The sequence below is a fragment of the Musa acuminata genome, chromosome BXJ1-9 (genome assembly GCF_036884655.1).
Source record: "Musa acuminata AAA Group cultivar baxijiao chromosome BXJ1-9, Cavendish_Baxijiao_AAA, whole genome shotgun sequence".
Classification (NCBI taxonomy): Eukaryota; Viridiplantae; Streptophyta; class Magnoliopsida; order Zingiberales; family Musaceae; genus Musa; species Musa acuminata.
In genome coordinates this window covers 5411617-5427058 of record NC_088335.1, presented here as the reverse complement: position 1 = coordinate 5427058, position 15442 = coordinate 5411617, and the positions used below count along the sequence as shown (strand labels likewise).

The window sequence follows — 15442 nt, the reverse complement described above, 5'->3', positions numbered from 1 at the left end:
GATAATTCTATAAGCTATGGATATTCTCTTGACGTCACCTTTTGTATATTATAAAATTTTAAATTAAATTATATATACAACAAATTATCAGAAAACATGAGCTTTTCCGGATTGATGCCTCCCATTTTTTGTTTTTGCTGGTGGCATACTTCTGCAGCTAATTATATATTATCTAATTATCTATTATAGTTAATTTTTTAATATTTTGATTTTTAGATTAAAAAAATTATGTTAAAATTTATATAGTTAAATATATAAGTAAAATATTTAATCTCATTTATCCGTTGATTTTATCGATGAAAATATATAACACATAACAATAGACACTTGAATGGAATGAAAATTATGAATAAAAATATAATTTTAATAATTATGATAGGTTAATTATATATTGTCATTGTGATTAGATCTTTTTAGTATATTTCGAATTTTAGACTTAAAAAATTTATATTAAAATCTCATTTATCCTAATACCATTTAACCTTGTAATTAGATCTAACATTGTAATTAGATCTTTTTAGTATATATTGTCATTTAAAAGTAAAGCATTTAACCTCATTTATCATAATACCATCGGTCTTACTAACGGAATAAATAGCACATGCCATGAATGGTGTCACACCTCTCTGTCTCACTTGTCTCCTCTTCCTCGTCTAACATAGATGCCTTACCTGTCACTTCTTCCTCATTTGACGCTGATGCAAATTTAGGGTAGCGCCGAAGGAGAAAGAAAAGGTAGAGCAGTGCGACACCAATGCAAATACATCACCTCCCTCATTTTCCTTTTTTGACACTGATGTATATATCTCATCGTTTTGCCTCCTCTTCCTCCTTATCGCTGATATTTAGATCGATATCGCTAAAGCAGACCACCATATTGTTAGTGTCAACCACCATCACAATAACCCACCCACGGTGTTATTGTCTACCACTACCGTAAATTACTTTTTTGCTTATCGTTTTCATGTCATTCATGCATGTGTTGTCACGTGCTATTATCTTTCGTCAATAAAATCAATGATGTTAGAGTAAATAAAATTAAATATTTTAATTTCATAACTATAAGGATTTTAATATATATTTTTTTAATCAAGGCACCAAAATACTAAAATGATCTAACTTCAACGGATAATCTATAATTAGCCTATCACCATAATTAAAAATAATTTTTTTTATCTCTTTCGTACACGTCTTGTCACCTGCTATACCTTCTGCTGATAAAACTATAGAGATTTTAAATGCTTCATTTTTATAACTATAGATATTTTAATATAATTATTTTAAAGTATAGAGACCGAGATACTAAGAAGATCTAACTACAAGGGTACGTAATTAGTTGTGTACTTCTTTTAATCCCAAAATGTATCATACAGGATATGTCAAAAAATATTTCTGATCCCAAAATCAATCTATAGATCCAATCAAAATGTTTCTTACTAGGATTATAATATTTTTGATATCTTAATAAAAGTACTATAAATCTATATAAAAAATACTATAATTAAAAAAAAACTTAAAATACTACACAAATTAATTTATCATTCTTTGCGAGGTTTCAAATAAAACATTAAAAAAAATTGACCTATACGTCGCTTATCGTGTCTTTAAATAGAGTTACAATGTCTTTGTTACTTATCTAAAAACACTCTAGTCGGTGAATAATAACTCAAATTATAATATAAACTAATTTATTATCCTTAGTGATTTTTAAATATGTATTCTTTTTGGTTTAGGAATAAAAAAATAAAAAATTAAAATCTATGCCAGAATTTTTAATTTTAACATTTTCATAAGAACACTATAAAATCAATTGGATTGGTTCAATATAAAGAACGGATGACTTATAAAGAATGGGTGACTGTTTTTGGATATTATATCAAATGAATTTTTGGGCATCCTATCAAAGGCATTTTTGAGACTAAGGTAAAAGAAAAAAGAAGAAAAAAGAAACCATTGGATAAAAGCAAAATGTGAGTCACGAAAACACCCAAAATGAGAGACTTTGTCCTAAAATTCACCTTATAGGACTGAAAAATTGATCTGATCTTTATTTTGAATTATTTTTCATGAAAATTTAAATAAGATCACATTTTTCATGAATTTTTCACCGTAGTAATTCATCTCATGGGAATCATAATTTTTTTTCACAAAGGGTACATGATGAAAATGAAATTTAAGCCCATGACCTCATAATAAACTATTAAATCTTTACTAACTAAGATAACTAGCACCTTCATAATCACAAGTATTACTATCTATTTATCCCAAATGACATATATCTCCCAGATTGATTCAATCAAGATTATTTCCTACAGCTTGTAGTACAGCCCCCTTAGACATATTTTCCCCACTTGGAAATCATTTTCAAGCCAATAGATGCATTCTACCTTGATATATCAAAGAGATTCCTCATGGTCACCACTAAAATCATCAAACAGCATTGCTGTCCTTGTTTAACAAAGCTGTTTTCATAACATCCAAAATTACAATCTTCCTCAAAGCATACATCTGCTTCACAGTCATCCAGGAGTAAAAACTTTTTTAACATTGACACAAGACCTAGTAGTTCTTCCAAGCAATTGACCAATGGTTTCAGTGTTCAGATGCAATCTCTCAATCAGTTATTGTCCTCCTGTATAAAAAGACAAAAGTGAGTGAGTGAGAGAGAGAGAGAGAGAGAACATCCATTAGTATAAGACATGGTGAAAAGGCCTCCAATAGCTAACATGACAATCGTTGAGGCCGAAATATTAGTTACACTGGATATCAGCGAAAGAAAAGGTAAAATCATGCAAGGTTTAAGTAGGCTGGATTCGTCATTGTGTTGACGAATGGGGGAATCATAGCATCCCAGATACTGAAAAATATTTTAAGCTTATTTTTTAAATTCATTGTATGGTACCTTCCTTCTGATCTCATTTCAGCAGTAAACTGGAAAAGTAATCTAAATTTAGCATCCTAAAACTAAATACTAAAATTCTATTTATGACCGGAATTCTCTTTCCAAAACTTGTTTTTATTTTCCACTTAGGTGTATCCCACAATCACAATCACTTTATGAAATGATTGCCATCCTAGCTTTTTTATTTGTTTTATAATGCATATTCTTTGGTTTATGATTTGAAAATTTAGATTTTTTTTTTCCTGATGAAACTTCGTCACCTACTTTTGCATTGTTTGTCAAACTATTTTCTTACACCAAGCACTATACATTGCCACATGTTGTCTGAATTTCAATGATGTGGATCAAGCATTATTATCATGTTGAATTAACCATACACGAATGATGTATTTTCTCTTGTTTTCATTTTATTTTATCAATTTTGTTTCTCCTTTGATCATCACATGTTCTTACAATATCCATTCATGCTCTTTAGCAATTATCTTTTATTTTTCGGGGAGCTTATGCTTCCAATCACTTTACTCCAATTTGTTGGATATTCCCCTGATGGGAGTTTAATAAAAATTTTCCTTTCAAAAATAAAATATTACATGCATTATTATTTCATATTAAAACGTAACATTTCGACTTGACTTCATTCCTAAAACTGCATCTTTACTAGAATCCAGTACAATGCAAATTCCAGCAACAAAATACCAAATATGTAAACGTGGATTAAGTGCAGAAACAAATGAATAGCTGAGAACTTACTCAAGGAGAACCAGAAGAGATGGATGAGACTTCCGAAGATGAGACTTTCTGAGGAAAGCCATCAAATATGCATAAGCAATCTGTATATGCTGATCCAATACCCACTCCAGCAGCAAATGCTACAGATGCCCATCGAGTAACTGGACTCCCTGTGTGAATGAAACATGAAAAGTAAAGATGGGCCCGATGAATCAGGTGAGAAGCAAGTAGTTGACAACAATTATTCTTTCCCTAGTCATGAAGCGGATTATGAGTTCTATGTACTTATGTTCAGTAAGTCACTCTAATGTTAAATTACTCAAGTAGTGATTTGTTATAATAAGGTGGTAGTAACATTTTGACATACAAAAACTATAGATAATCATAAACAACTAAGTTCATGTATTTGTCATCTGAAATTTAAATAGATTTCAATTCCTTGTACAACCATGGACCATGCTGAAATAGGCACTTTCTCCTTCCTCACCCTTTAGCAGGAACCTGTTCAGATATGTGCATGCTGCTATAATTCGTCGCCATCGTCCATAACTATGCAAGACCAGTCATGCAAAGATCAACAGATGAAACATTTCTGTTAATAGTGAAACCTTAATTTATATATGTTAGCAAGATGGAACAGTTGAATATAGGTCACATAATCAGAAAGAGGATTTTTTGAGACGAGGTTTATCTATGGAATCAATACTGCCGCCAAGTATGAAAAACAAGCAATACTTTACAGATGAGAATGCTTAATAGTTAGGAAACAGCAAACCCAAAATTACTGCAGCTGAAATTAGGAATGCATACAAATTTCTGATGTTACAACGAAAAGTAGGATCAGGGATTGTTGAACCCATAGCAAGTAAATTGAAGGTAATGGCATATAAGGCAAGACAAACTTAAATCGTCTCGGACATGTATCAGACAACATACGAGTCTAGGGAAGGAAAGCTATAACTTTTAGTAACAATATAGATCAGGCAGGAACGATGAGGCTGAAGACTAAAAACTCAAGAGAATCCAAGAATGAAAAGAGAAACACAACAATTTGATACTGGAAGAAACGAAGGCGATTTGGGGTATTTCTCAGAGACGATCACCCAGACGAGTACATCCAGCCCACAAAACAATCGATCTTGGTGAAAGTTGACGCACTGGGCTCCAAACGGAAGGAAGGAAAACAGATATCGATCGGGGTGGTGAGAACTCACTGAAGAAGAGAAGGGCGGTGAAGGCTCCGGCGAGAGAGGAGTAAGTGAGCCGGCGCATGGTGATATCGAGGCAGGCGTCCCATTTGGCGTTGAGATCATACCGCGGCGGAATCCCCTGGGCCTTCTGCTGTTGTTCCTCCGCCATTAGAGCAGGCGAAAGCAAGCGCGAGAGGGATAGACGCGTGTTTTGAGCGTTGTTTGGGGCATCGCCCGTTTTAGGATGCATAATAGAAACTGTGCCATCTGTGAGCGCAGAAAACAAAATAATATACATATCAATGAAAATAATAAAGCGTATTTTCGATATTTACAGTTTTTAATATATTTAAAAATATGAATATGAATGCCAATGGAAGTTATATATATATATATATATATATATATATATATATATATATATATATATATATATATATATATATATATCATCTCGTCGTCGACCATAGCTTTTATGATTGTCTCTACCTCATCCACTTCCTTGATATCCCATATCATTTTGTCTTTGTCACTCTTTACTAGATTCAACAGCACAATTGCAGTATTTTTCCTTGCCCTCCCACTCCTCTTAATCACCAGATCCACTAGGACGTTGACGTCATCAACCCTCCGGAACAACTATATTCTTTCGTCGCATCCTACCACCTAAGTAATCACTGTCATCATATCCTCCACCACCCACCTCTACCCGTCCTTCACTACCAACGTGAAGAGGGGTGACATGGCGCCACGCTCTATGAAGGTAGTGCGGTTGAGCGAGTAAAGGGCTAGACTAAAGAGGGCCTTTAAGTGTGTCCTTGATTAACCTAGTCAACGTGTTAAGGGTGCCAAGGAGGTCCATGAGAGCAACGATCAAGGGGTTCTTTGACCCAATGATGGATCAGTATACTTTGACAAAGAGGAGGCTGTAAAGGGTTGTAGCGGTGTGTTGGGCAATGGTGGGGGAGAGGAGAAGGGCGACGATGAGGGTATTAAAGATGCCCGAGGTGCACATGAGCACATCGCGGGCAAAAATGGAGAGATTGAGGAGGGTAGTGGTGATGGTGGTTAAGGAGGCGGGCGATGAGGAGGGGCTCGACACTGGCGTTAACGAGGGGGGCGTTTATCTCCGGGTCTTGCTTCGACAAGCGACGATTCTCCGTGATGACTTCGACAACAAACTTTGATTCCACGACGATGGAGCATCGATGCAGATGTAGAGCGACGAAAGGACCGCTCGACAACTATGTCGATGTCGATGCTAACGGCGCCGTCGTCTATCATGACTGACGTCGTTCGTCACCATCAACTTAAACATTAATTTTTTTTATTTTTATTTAATATTTTTATTGATAAAACTGGCGTTACTATAGAGACTGCTATTGTAAATTTTTAAAGTGTAAATACTGTTGTGATGCTAACGGTAGTTAGCTATAATCTAAGTAGCCCTAAACTTCGAAGGAGTAACTTGTTATTTTTGAGTTCTGCAAGGATAAATATGTAAAAGCGTCACGAACAACGAACCCTCGGGCTCGAAACGGTACAAAGCGAGACGTTTCTTTTCGTGATGCCGCGGCGATGAAAGAGGACGGCGGCGATCCATCCCTGGCGATGCCGTCATCAGATTCCCCGACACAACCGAAGCGAATCCTCGACTCCCCCTCGGAGTCGCCGAAGCCGCAGAAGCTGCCGAGATCCGTGGAAGAGGGTTGTGGAGAAGGACGCGAGGGGATGAGCCAAAACCCTAGGCTCCAGAGGTATTTGGTGGCGGTGGAGTACATCGGAACGCGGTTCTCGGGGTCCCAGAGGCAGCCCAACTGCAGAACCGTCGTTGGCGTTCTTGAGGTTGGGGGAGTAAATTTGCATGTCTCATTCGCCGAAAGCGGGTTTTTGTTGGCACGGAAATGTTATTTAATGTTTTTCCAGTTACTTAGCGTAGTTAAACTGTCGAAAATCTATAACATTTTAACTTTGAGGATTCTAAGAAACATCAAGGCAGGAATGCCTCGGTTGTATGTTGGGTGGTCTATTTGTTTAGGTGCTGTACGTGATTTGATTTTCATCAAAATATACTCGAATAGTTCGTACATGGTCTTGTTACTAAACTTTAAACAATCGTATTCCATTCAAGCATCAGATATTACTACGCATTAAGGTTCACTGGAAATATTAATTGATTTCTATGTCATGCGCAATCCTAACAACTTGAATTCATCGTACATGGTTAAGTCATGATGGTATGTCTTCGTCGCATTTGGCATTGCATAATAGGAGAAGACATCTATGTGAAGATTAGATCTGGGTGTAAAAACGAGATAGATTAGCATTTCAGTATTATTAGAGTCTGATGTCTTAGGTGATAGGAGGTCCATATCCCCAAATAGTTGGGACATCACTTTGTATCCAACTCATGACTACTTATCTGGGTTGTGGAGATGTATTTCTTCAAGGGTTGTGAAGATGTAGGTAATAATGGTCTCATTGAGTATCCACTAGTGCCTCGTTGATGCAGATTGTCCTTTTCTGGTCACTTTATATTGTGTATAATCTACACAGCATGCTATCCAGGCTAGTTTTGGCCTAGTCTCAACAAGAGTTTTGCATGCTAGCAATAGTTTGTGTCAGTTAAACTTGCAAATTTTGGCTGGCTGTCAAAAGGAGTGGCAATTTGATTCTTGCTATATATGCAGACACATTTATTTAACACATTTTCAAAAGAAATCTTTGGCCTGCGTATAGCAGAAAAATCCTTAATGAAGGTCATATCTAAAAGTTTTCATTTACCTTTTATTCGTCCAACTTGAAAAACTACAGCAGTTAAAGTTCTAATACGATATACCCTTAACATGGTAATCATACAGGATGTCCTAACTGACTTGTTTACATAGGAAACAAGAATTTTACTAAAATTTTGATATTATTTCTAAAACATTTTTCTTTATGAATATAAATTTTTTATATATAGTATCTATTGTGTCAGACAATGGATTTCTTTTTTCATTGATGCTTTGCTAACTCATGCAGGATGCATTTCATAAATTTATCGGACAGCCAGTTTCAATATCCTTCTCCAGTCGAACGGTAATTTGTTCTTGCGATGTAGAAGTTTGCTGCATTTGATACTTGTATTTTCAATAATCTAATTATGTGGTGCTTTTAGTATGATCAAGTTAAATTTGTTAATGACCTGATGATGTCTAATGTGCCTTCCCTGAGAATCTAAATTTATTTATCCTTGTTCAACAGATGCTTTGTCAACAATGATATTTGTTGTACATAATCTTATTTTATGGAGTTGCCAGGAACTATATATATATCAGAAGTTTAGATCAGATATTTAATCTTAAAAAAGTATGACCTAACATCCTTGGTTGTCCAATTTTATTTCGTTAAATTTGAGCTGCATTTGATATTGATGGTGAATACCATGTTGGTTTAAATCCAAGAAGGATGCACTTGGTTGAGAACTAGTGTCTTATGTGTTATAGCCTCAAGATTTATTGTGAAATATTTAATAAAATATGATGTCACTCCATTTTTGTAATTGCAAATAAATACCATGAAAAAGAGTCTAGCCTTCATTTGCATGCAAGAGTGTACAAGTCACAATTGTTAAATTTTTCTATACCCTAGGAAGAGACAGAATTTCTTTGAATGCCTCACACTTTTGTCCCTTTTTCTTTCACATTGGTTGACAAATTACCATAATTTGGCTAGGGTATGATGTAATGTTGTTTTTGGTTCAGGATGCAGGAGTTCATGCTCTATCAAATGTTTGCCATGTTGATGTTGAGCGCATAAGTAAACGAAAGCCTGGGGAAGTGGTATGTGATTACCAGAGTGCTTTATGTACTTCAACATTCTTTATAGAATGCTTTCCTACTTTTCATATCAGAATACTATTGCTTTATGGAAGGAACCTATTATTTGTTTACTGTTATAATTTGTTCTTGTGGTTTGATTTGTCTTGTAAATCAGCATACAATTTTGTGGGTAAATATAGTAGTTTCAAATTTATTGCCATTCTTTAGGTTATTAGGGTGTTGTTTTGTATAAATTAACAGATAAACACCCCCCAAGATACAGAGCTTGAGTGTAAGAGTATTGGGAAAGTATAAAATGAATAGCTTGAATATTAGATAATGAATATCTTGAATATACAATGTCCTTGAAGGTTTTTTTCTTTTGTTTGTGGCTTCAAGGTGATGCTTCCAAGAGGAAGCATCTAAAAGAGAGAAGAGTTTGTTGTTTATTTGCTCCAGTGCTCTTGATACACAGTTTTTGTTTTCATGTCAATCAATGTAATTTATTTATCTAATCACCTCCGTAGAAAGTTTTATTTTACTATCTTTAACTGAAAAAGATATTTCAAAAGAAACAAAACAAGGTAACATTCAAGTATGTCCATTATTTTGTATGTCAGTGCTCCTCTTTCATTCTCTGACTCCCCAGATTCACAGTGCTGTAAGTTCGTTGCAATGCATCAAGTGGTTCACCTAGTTTATTCGAAGTGTTATACTGAATCACTGATGTTTCTTTTTTTACAGTTAACACCACATGAACCAGGTGTTGTAAGACGTGCTGTTAATCACTTTTTACAGGTTTGTTTCCATCTGTTATGATGCTATACTAACAAAAGTTGGATTTGCAACTTATACCATATCATTTTGGTACTGGGCCATAGTTCCTTTGCCATTCTACATGATGTTTATGTGTCTTTATGAGCAATAGAATAGTCTTACCTCTTATAATAAATTTGTTTTTTTTTTCCATCTTTTGAAATCATGGTTAAGTGAAGGTTATTACCTTGTCCTAGCTGATGCACCTATTTTGCAATTACATTTTGAGAAATGATATGCATTCATTAATTACTTCTGTTGTCCAACATATTTTTTATGTTTATAGATGTGCATTTGATGCAAAATAATGAACATATTTTCTTTTTTTCTTATGTGTATGGCAGAAATGTGAAGGTGACATAACAGTAATTGATGTTCGATGTGTTCCAGCTGATTTTCATGCACGATTCAAGGCCCTGGAGCGGACGTAGGTATCAGAAAACCTGTCTTTAATATGCAATTATTAATACATACATCTCATTAAATTCTTGATCACAAAAAATTGCACTGTATGTTAATATGCAAGTTTAAAGTTTCCTACTTAAGTTAAAAAGAAAAGTATGTTGTGTTGAACAGAGAGACCGAGACAGAATGTTGGTAATACATTTTTTTCTTGTAAGCCTGATCTTTTCCTATTTATGCTTCCTTTGTCATGGTTAGGACAGTACACTCTTTGGTCCTTTTAAATGCACATTGTTTGACAAAATACCAGCTCATGAACTAACACTCTTGATAATTTGTGAGTGGTTCACTAATTGTATTTTGTTATTCGACTTTTTCTTTTTCTCCAGTAAGTTCCCATGATACTACTAAGAATTGTAGTGATGGTTTACAGTGTTTTGCACCTGCTAAACCTACTGGCTCCTGCAAAAGGCCTACTAGAGTGTGAGATTGATGTAATATTAGCTTAATGAAGTTAAACATTTTCATCTTTAATTTTTTTTGCTATTGACATAAGAATATTGGTTGTTTAATGTGTTCTTTGTCGGAAATATTGGTTTGTTGTCCTTGTGTGCTGCTAAATGATTTTTCATCTAACAAAGTTTGTGACTAATGGCTTTTTACTGTCATCCAGTTAGATAGACTTTAGATTCTTTGTTTGTTACTCGATTGAAACTTCCTAGTATATATATTATTAAAATCATGGATTTGTTATACCGATGTGTATGTTGATTTTGGTCATATATGTTTGAGTTTTAACTGGTATGCTAATTTAACGAATTACCTTTGTGTTCTTTGTACTGTTGACCGATCCAAAGATTTCCCTCTCTTGCCCTTCCTGATCTCTCTCTCTCTCTCTCTCTCTCTCTCACCTTAATTTCTTTAACTTCTTATTCTCCATCCTCAACATTCTGATAATACCCTCAGGTAGACTGGCTGCCTAAATCATGTGTTGGCATGGTCAGTTGCCAGAGACCGCTGCCAATTGTTTTTTCCTTCGCCTAATGACTAATGCTATACTTGCCAGCTGCTGAAGAGCCCTTGTGATAGGTAATTAGTGTTTCCTTTTCTTTCCTGGGTTTATTCCTCTAACCCGCTCCCCCCTCTGTTTTGAGCTGTTAGTCAGATTTAAATATTGTTATATTTTATGTTCTCCTGTCAGTTCATTGGGTTGACTCCATTCTATCCGCACTTTTAAAATTTTTCCAGCATGGCAAAGTACATGGTTTTGGCTGTTGCTTAACTGAACCCTTAATATGTCCAGGAGTCTCTAATTGTCTCTTAATAACTCTAGGAGTCTTTAATTGTCTTGAAGCTTCTGTTTAAATTTGTTTGTGTAGAATTTATCTATCTTATCATACAACTAAAATCTTGTAATTCTTTGTAGATACCACTACCGCATCCTCTCAGGGCCAGAGCCTTTGTCAACCTTCGAGAAAGACCGTGCTTGGCATGTACCTGAGGAACTGGATATTCTTGCTATGAAGGTTAATTATTTCGTGAATCATATCTGAATTTTGTATGATATTGATTTTCTCTTATAAATGGTTTCCATGCAGAAAGCATGTAGCATTCTGATCGGGTCTCATGATTTCAGCTCATTTAGGGCTACCGGTTGCCAGGTTCTAGGCTTCAACATTCTTTTTCATTTTAAACCATCCAGATATTTTTTTTGTTTTTTATTGTTGTTAAATGACAACTGACTTGGTATGGACCTATATTGACTGGTCTGACCATGTACTGGTACCAAAACATATAGCTTGAAATTGGTACAAATACCATTCATTTTTATTTTTTTATTATTCTATCCAATGAGGCTAGGAGGTTCAGGTCCATATATCATCTGGTATATCAGTATTGTAGCAATCTGGTTGGTTCCTAAAACCAGTATAGTACCATGATCTAAATCCATGATCTTGAGGGATCTTAATAATATTTGTTTGACTTTAATTGGCTCATTATTAGTCATATCTTTAATGATGGATGGTTGTTTGAGTGAAGTTCCAACTTCACTTCATGCAGGAATTTCTTAAATTATTATACTTGTGCACTGTTAAAATTTCTGAAGTATTTGGATTTCTGTTTTCTTCATTTTTACTCACGAGAGCGGTATATAACATGTGTATTTTGCTCATTGATGTGCAGGCAAAGTCTCCTATCAAAACTTTGGACGAACTTAGTGTCACAGAAGTTCTTCCATCACTGTACTTCCCTTCAATCATGGAGAGGTCAGAGATGGAATCATTAAATGGTTCTCTTTCTTGTTCCAAGACATCCGACCATGAATTACCTGCAAATTATTTGGACACCTCTCGCATGAGCATTCAGAAGAACAGTACTGATTGCTGTCAAGGGTTTGGACATAGATCAACGCATCGTTGCTATGTTATAACAGCAAGAGCTCGCTCTTTTCTTTACCACCAGGTTCACTTCTTACTTTTTCATGCTTCCTTACATGACCTTGCTTTTCTTTTATTTATATGTTTCACTCCTTTTCCAATTTTCATATTATCCATAGATAGAAGTGTCCTTTTTTTTGTGGAATTATCATGTGTTATCAGGAAGAGAAGACATTGCTCCATTTATGTGCTTTGATAATGTATGGAGAATTTGTATCTTGCCAAAAACAAAGTGTATCTTTTGCTTGTTGAGGCTTGACACTGGTTGTATGAGTTGAGTGGTTAATTAATCTGATAGCACAGATGAAGAATTTTCGGTAGCTAAAGGTTTTATCTCAGTTTGCTACATTTCTTGGGGATCTGTTCTCCATATGATACTTTTAGATGCTCTATCCCAATCAGTTGATATTTGCTGCAGTACCCTCTCAGGTTAATGAACATTTGATGCTCTAAGGATTCTTTATCACAATCATAATTCATGTATCACACTTTTTCTGCGGCTGCAGAAAACAAGTTTGCTAAAGATTCTACTGAGTCTATATTGATTCAAGTTATATTTGAGTTTTCATTATGTTACGATATTTCTTGTATGATAATTCTAGGGTCCTATTCTGAGGTTTCTTGATGATAGTAGGTCTCTTTTGGTTATAGCATTGTTTGGAAAAAGCTATCAAAGAATCCAAAACTTGAAATTAGACACAGCTATTGCCTCCTGGGCCATTTTGGAGCCTGGTTGAACGAATACATGCAGTCAGGCCACCATAGTCTAGTTCATGTATTTCTGTACAGATTTTGGTGTATTGTTTTCAAGGTAAGCAGATTCGCTTATTCTGGACATGTTTTTGTTTAGAAGGAACACTTTGGTAGGAGTTTGATTTGATATCAAAATCCCCTTAGAAAATGGTTTGACTAGTTATTTTGTCATGAAATAACTGGTAAATTTTTATTTTTCAGTCACTTGGAATACTGACATAATTGGTTAAACTTCACTGTAATTATAGTGAATATCATTATCAGTAGTTATTTGATATGAACAAAAAATTGACTATATCTGCTGGTATCTTGTATTTGCTGTTTCTCTCTCTTTCTTTTTCTTCACTTCATTCTCTCTCTTCATTCCTGTTGTTTCACATCTGCGGCAATTCAAAAACCTGCTCTTCCTTGGTTTTTTAGCAGTAAATTTTTGGAAGTATCTTTGAACAAGATAAATTTGGGGACTAAAATGCTATTAAGCTAGTATATTAAAATAGATGTGTATATTTACAGCTATCAAGAAACTAGCAAACCAAATATTCCTGTGACTCTATTATCTTGTTGTTTCATGGTTTTGAAGGGCATTAAGATTAGTCCAATTTCGCAGGTCAGGCTTATGGTTGGTGGTCTAAAATCTGTCGGGACTGGAGAGATAACAGTCAGTGATGGTATGTTCTCTCACATTCATTCAATGAAAAATGTGGTCATTCTATAAGATATTATAATCCTAAATTTGTGTTCTATCAATTAATTTGATGCAGTCGAAAGAATTCTGAATGCAAAATCGGTGACTGCTGCAAGCCCCATGGCTCCTGCCTGTGGTCTGTATCTTGGCACTGTGAAGTATGATATTCCATAGAGTTTTGGAGGTGTGCTTTCTCTAATCACTAATTGCATTGGAGTCAGCATACTTGCTGCATCAGTTTTAGCCATTTTCCAGACTTGTGTTCTGATATGATACTTGTAAGCATCGACTAATTTGACCTTCCTTAGGATGCTTGTTTGTCTAATGTACCAAGAAGAAAGAAGGTGATGAATTAACAGAATAGAAGAAAAATTATCTTGGAATAATTAATTTTTTGTTGTAGAACATAATATCTTGGATATAATCTTCGTCTAATGGTTGTTATTATTGTCAAAGGCTAATTCATACCCTGTTTAACTTACACCTGACTGTCGCTGACTATAGCTGTGTTATTTTGTCCAAAAGATAAAATGGTCTTCATTCATCAATGTCTTAAATTGCATTAGTGGAAGTCATACATCAATGGCTAATTCATACTTTCTTGGTCTTTAGCAACTAGTGGAAGTCATACATCATCATCTAAAATTGCATTATCTCTTTCATTAATTTTTGAACAAAGATTTCAAATATTAGATTACCATCCCAATTGTTTGATCTTTTCTAACCTCAAATTGCTCTCTCTTTGATTGACAAAGACAGAACACCACCTCAGTCAAACTATCATAAAGAGCCTCATGATGGGTCATAGGTGACAAACATCATAATGTCTTGTGACATCCGATGGTGGTGATATGCCCAATGAGTGGTATGAGTATGCAATCATCGTTGCCTTGTTATATCAGTTGCATTTCATTCTCTTATCTTATGACAAGTAGCAATTGAAATAAAAATGTCAAAATGACCACTAGTTTCAGAGCACCAATAAAGTAGTACAATATATTCTTTGGTCCTACTTATCCTTTTCTTGGATACCATTAATTTCCTAAGTTTTATGAACTTGAACTGCAGCAATTGACATAAAAATTCTTTATCTTTTGATCGTAATGTGTTGTGTTGGGTAAAAAAATATGGATTTCATCAGTCAAACAGAAAGCCAATGATGTCAGAAATCCATGCAAAAACAGAGAGGAAGGGAAAGGAAATGATTGGAAGTCAATGGATAGCTGTTAAAACGCCCGCCATTTTCGCAGGTCAAGCGAACAAAGAGAAAAGAAGGCACTGCAGTGCATGGGATAAAAGCACATGTTCATCATCTTTTGGGACAGTGCCGTATGATTGACGTGATGGCTTCATGGATTGACATGGTTTCTTGCTACTGCTTTCTCTTTGCTTAGGTGTGGCACTCGGATATGTCACCAAGGTTCATGATGACCACTGGGGCCTTTTCTTCCCCTTGGCGTGCATCACTTCAAGCCATTTTGTCAAACACTTTAGACGTGAATGAGTGAATCGTCAATTATGATGGCATCTTATAGTAAGAACTGATATTTGGCTTGAACTATTCATTTACCAACCAAACATTGCAATTTATCCTCAGTGGGGAAGTTTGGTTTGATTCTTCACTGTTCTTTAACATGACTGGTCTCTTTCTACGTTACTGTTCAACTTTCTTCCCCACCCAGGGAGGAGAGAAGACTAAACCACAGGTAGAGGTTTGCATGCAT

The 15442-nt window shown here is 35.1% G+C and overlaps 1 protein-coding gene across 7 annotated transcripts; it reads left to right on the top strand.

Annotated features, from left to right (window-relative positions):
- Positions 1 to 6344: 6344 nt before the first annotated feature.
- On the top strand, positions 6345 to 15370 carry LOC103997456 (uncharacterized). Of its 7 annotated transcripts, none has more exons than XR_672653.3 (12): positions 6345 to 6666; positions 7846 to 7902; positions 8568 to 8645; positions 9369 to 9422; positions 9785 to 9867; positions 11269 to 11368; positions 11441 to 11503; positions 12027 to 12305; positions 13641 to 13701; positions 13795 to 13902; positions 14478 to 14583; positions 14969 to 15370. XR_672653.3 is itself a non-coding variant. In XM_018831190.2 (11 exons), the coding sequence occupies exons 1-10, from the start codon at positions 6400 to 6402 to the stop codon at positions 13890 to 13892; spliced, it is 1140 nt and encodes a 379-aa protein (XP_018686735.2). In that variant the 5' UTR covers positions 6345 to 6399; the 3' UTR covers positions 13893 to 13902; positions 14969 to 15370. The 7 variants fall into 7 exon arrangements, 4 of the variants coding, with proteins under 4 accessions (XP_018686735.2, XP_009416953.2, XP_009416954.2 ...); XR_010479196.1 differs by having other exon boundaries at positions 14860 to 15370; XR_010479197.1 differs by having other exon boundaries at positions 14474 to 14583.
- Positions 15371 to 15442: the final 72 nt, after the last annotated feature.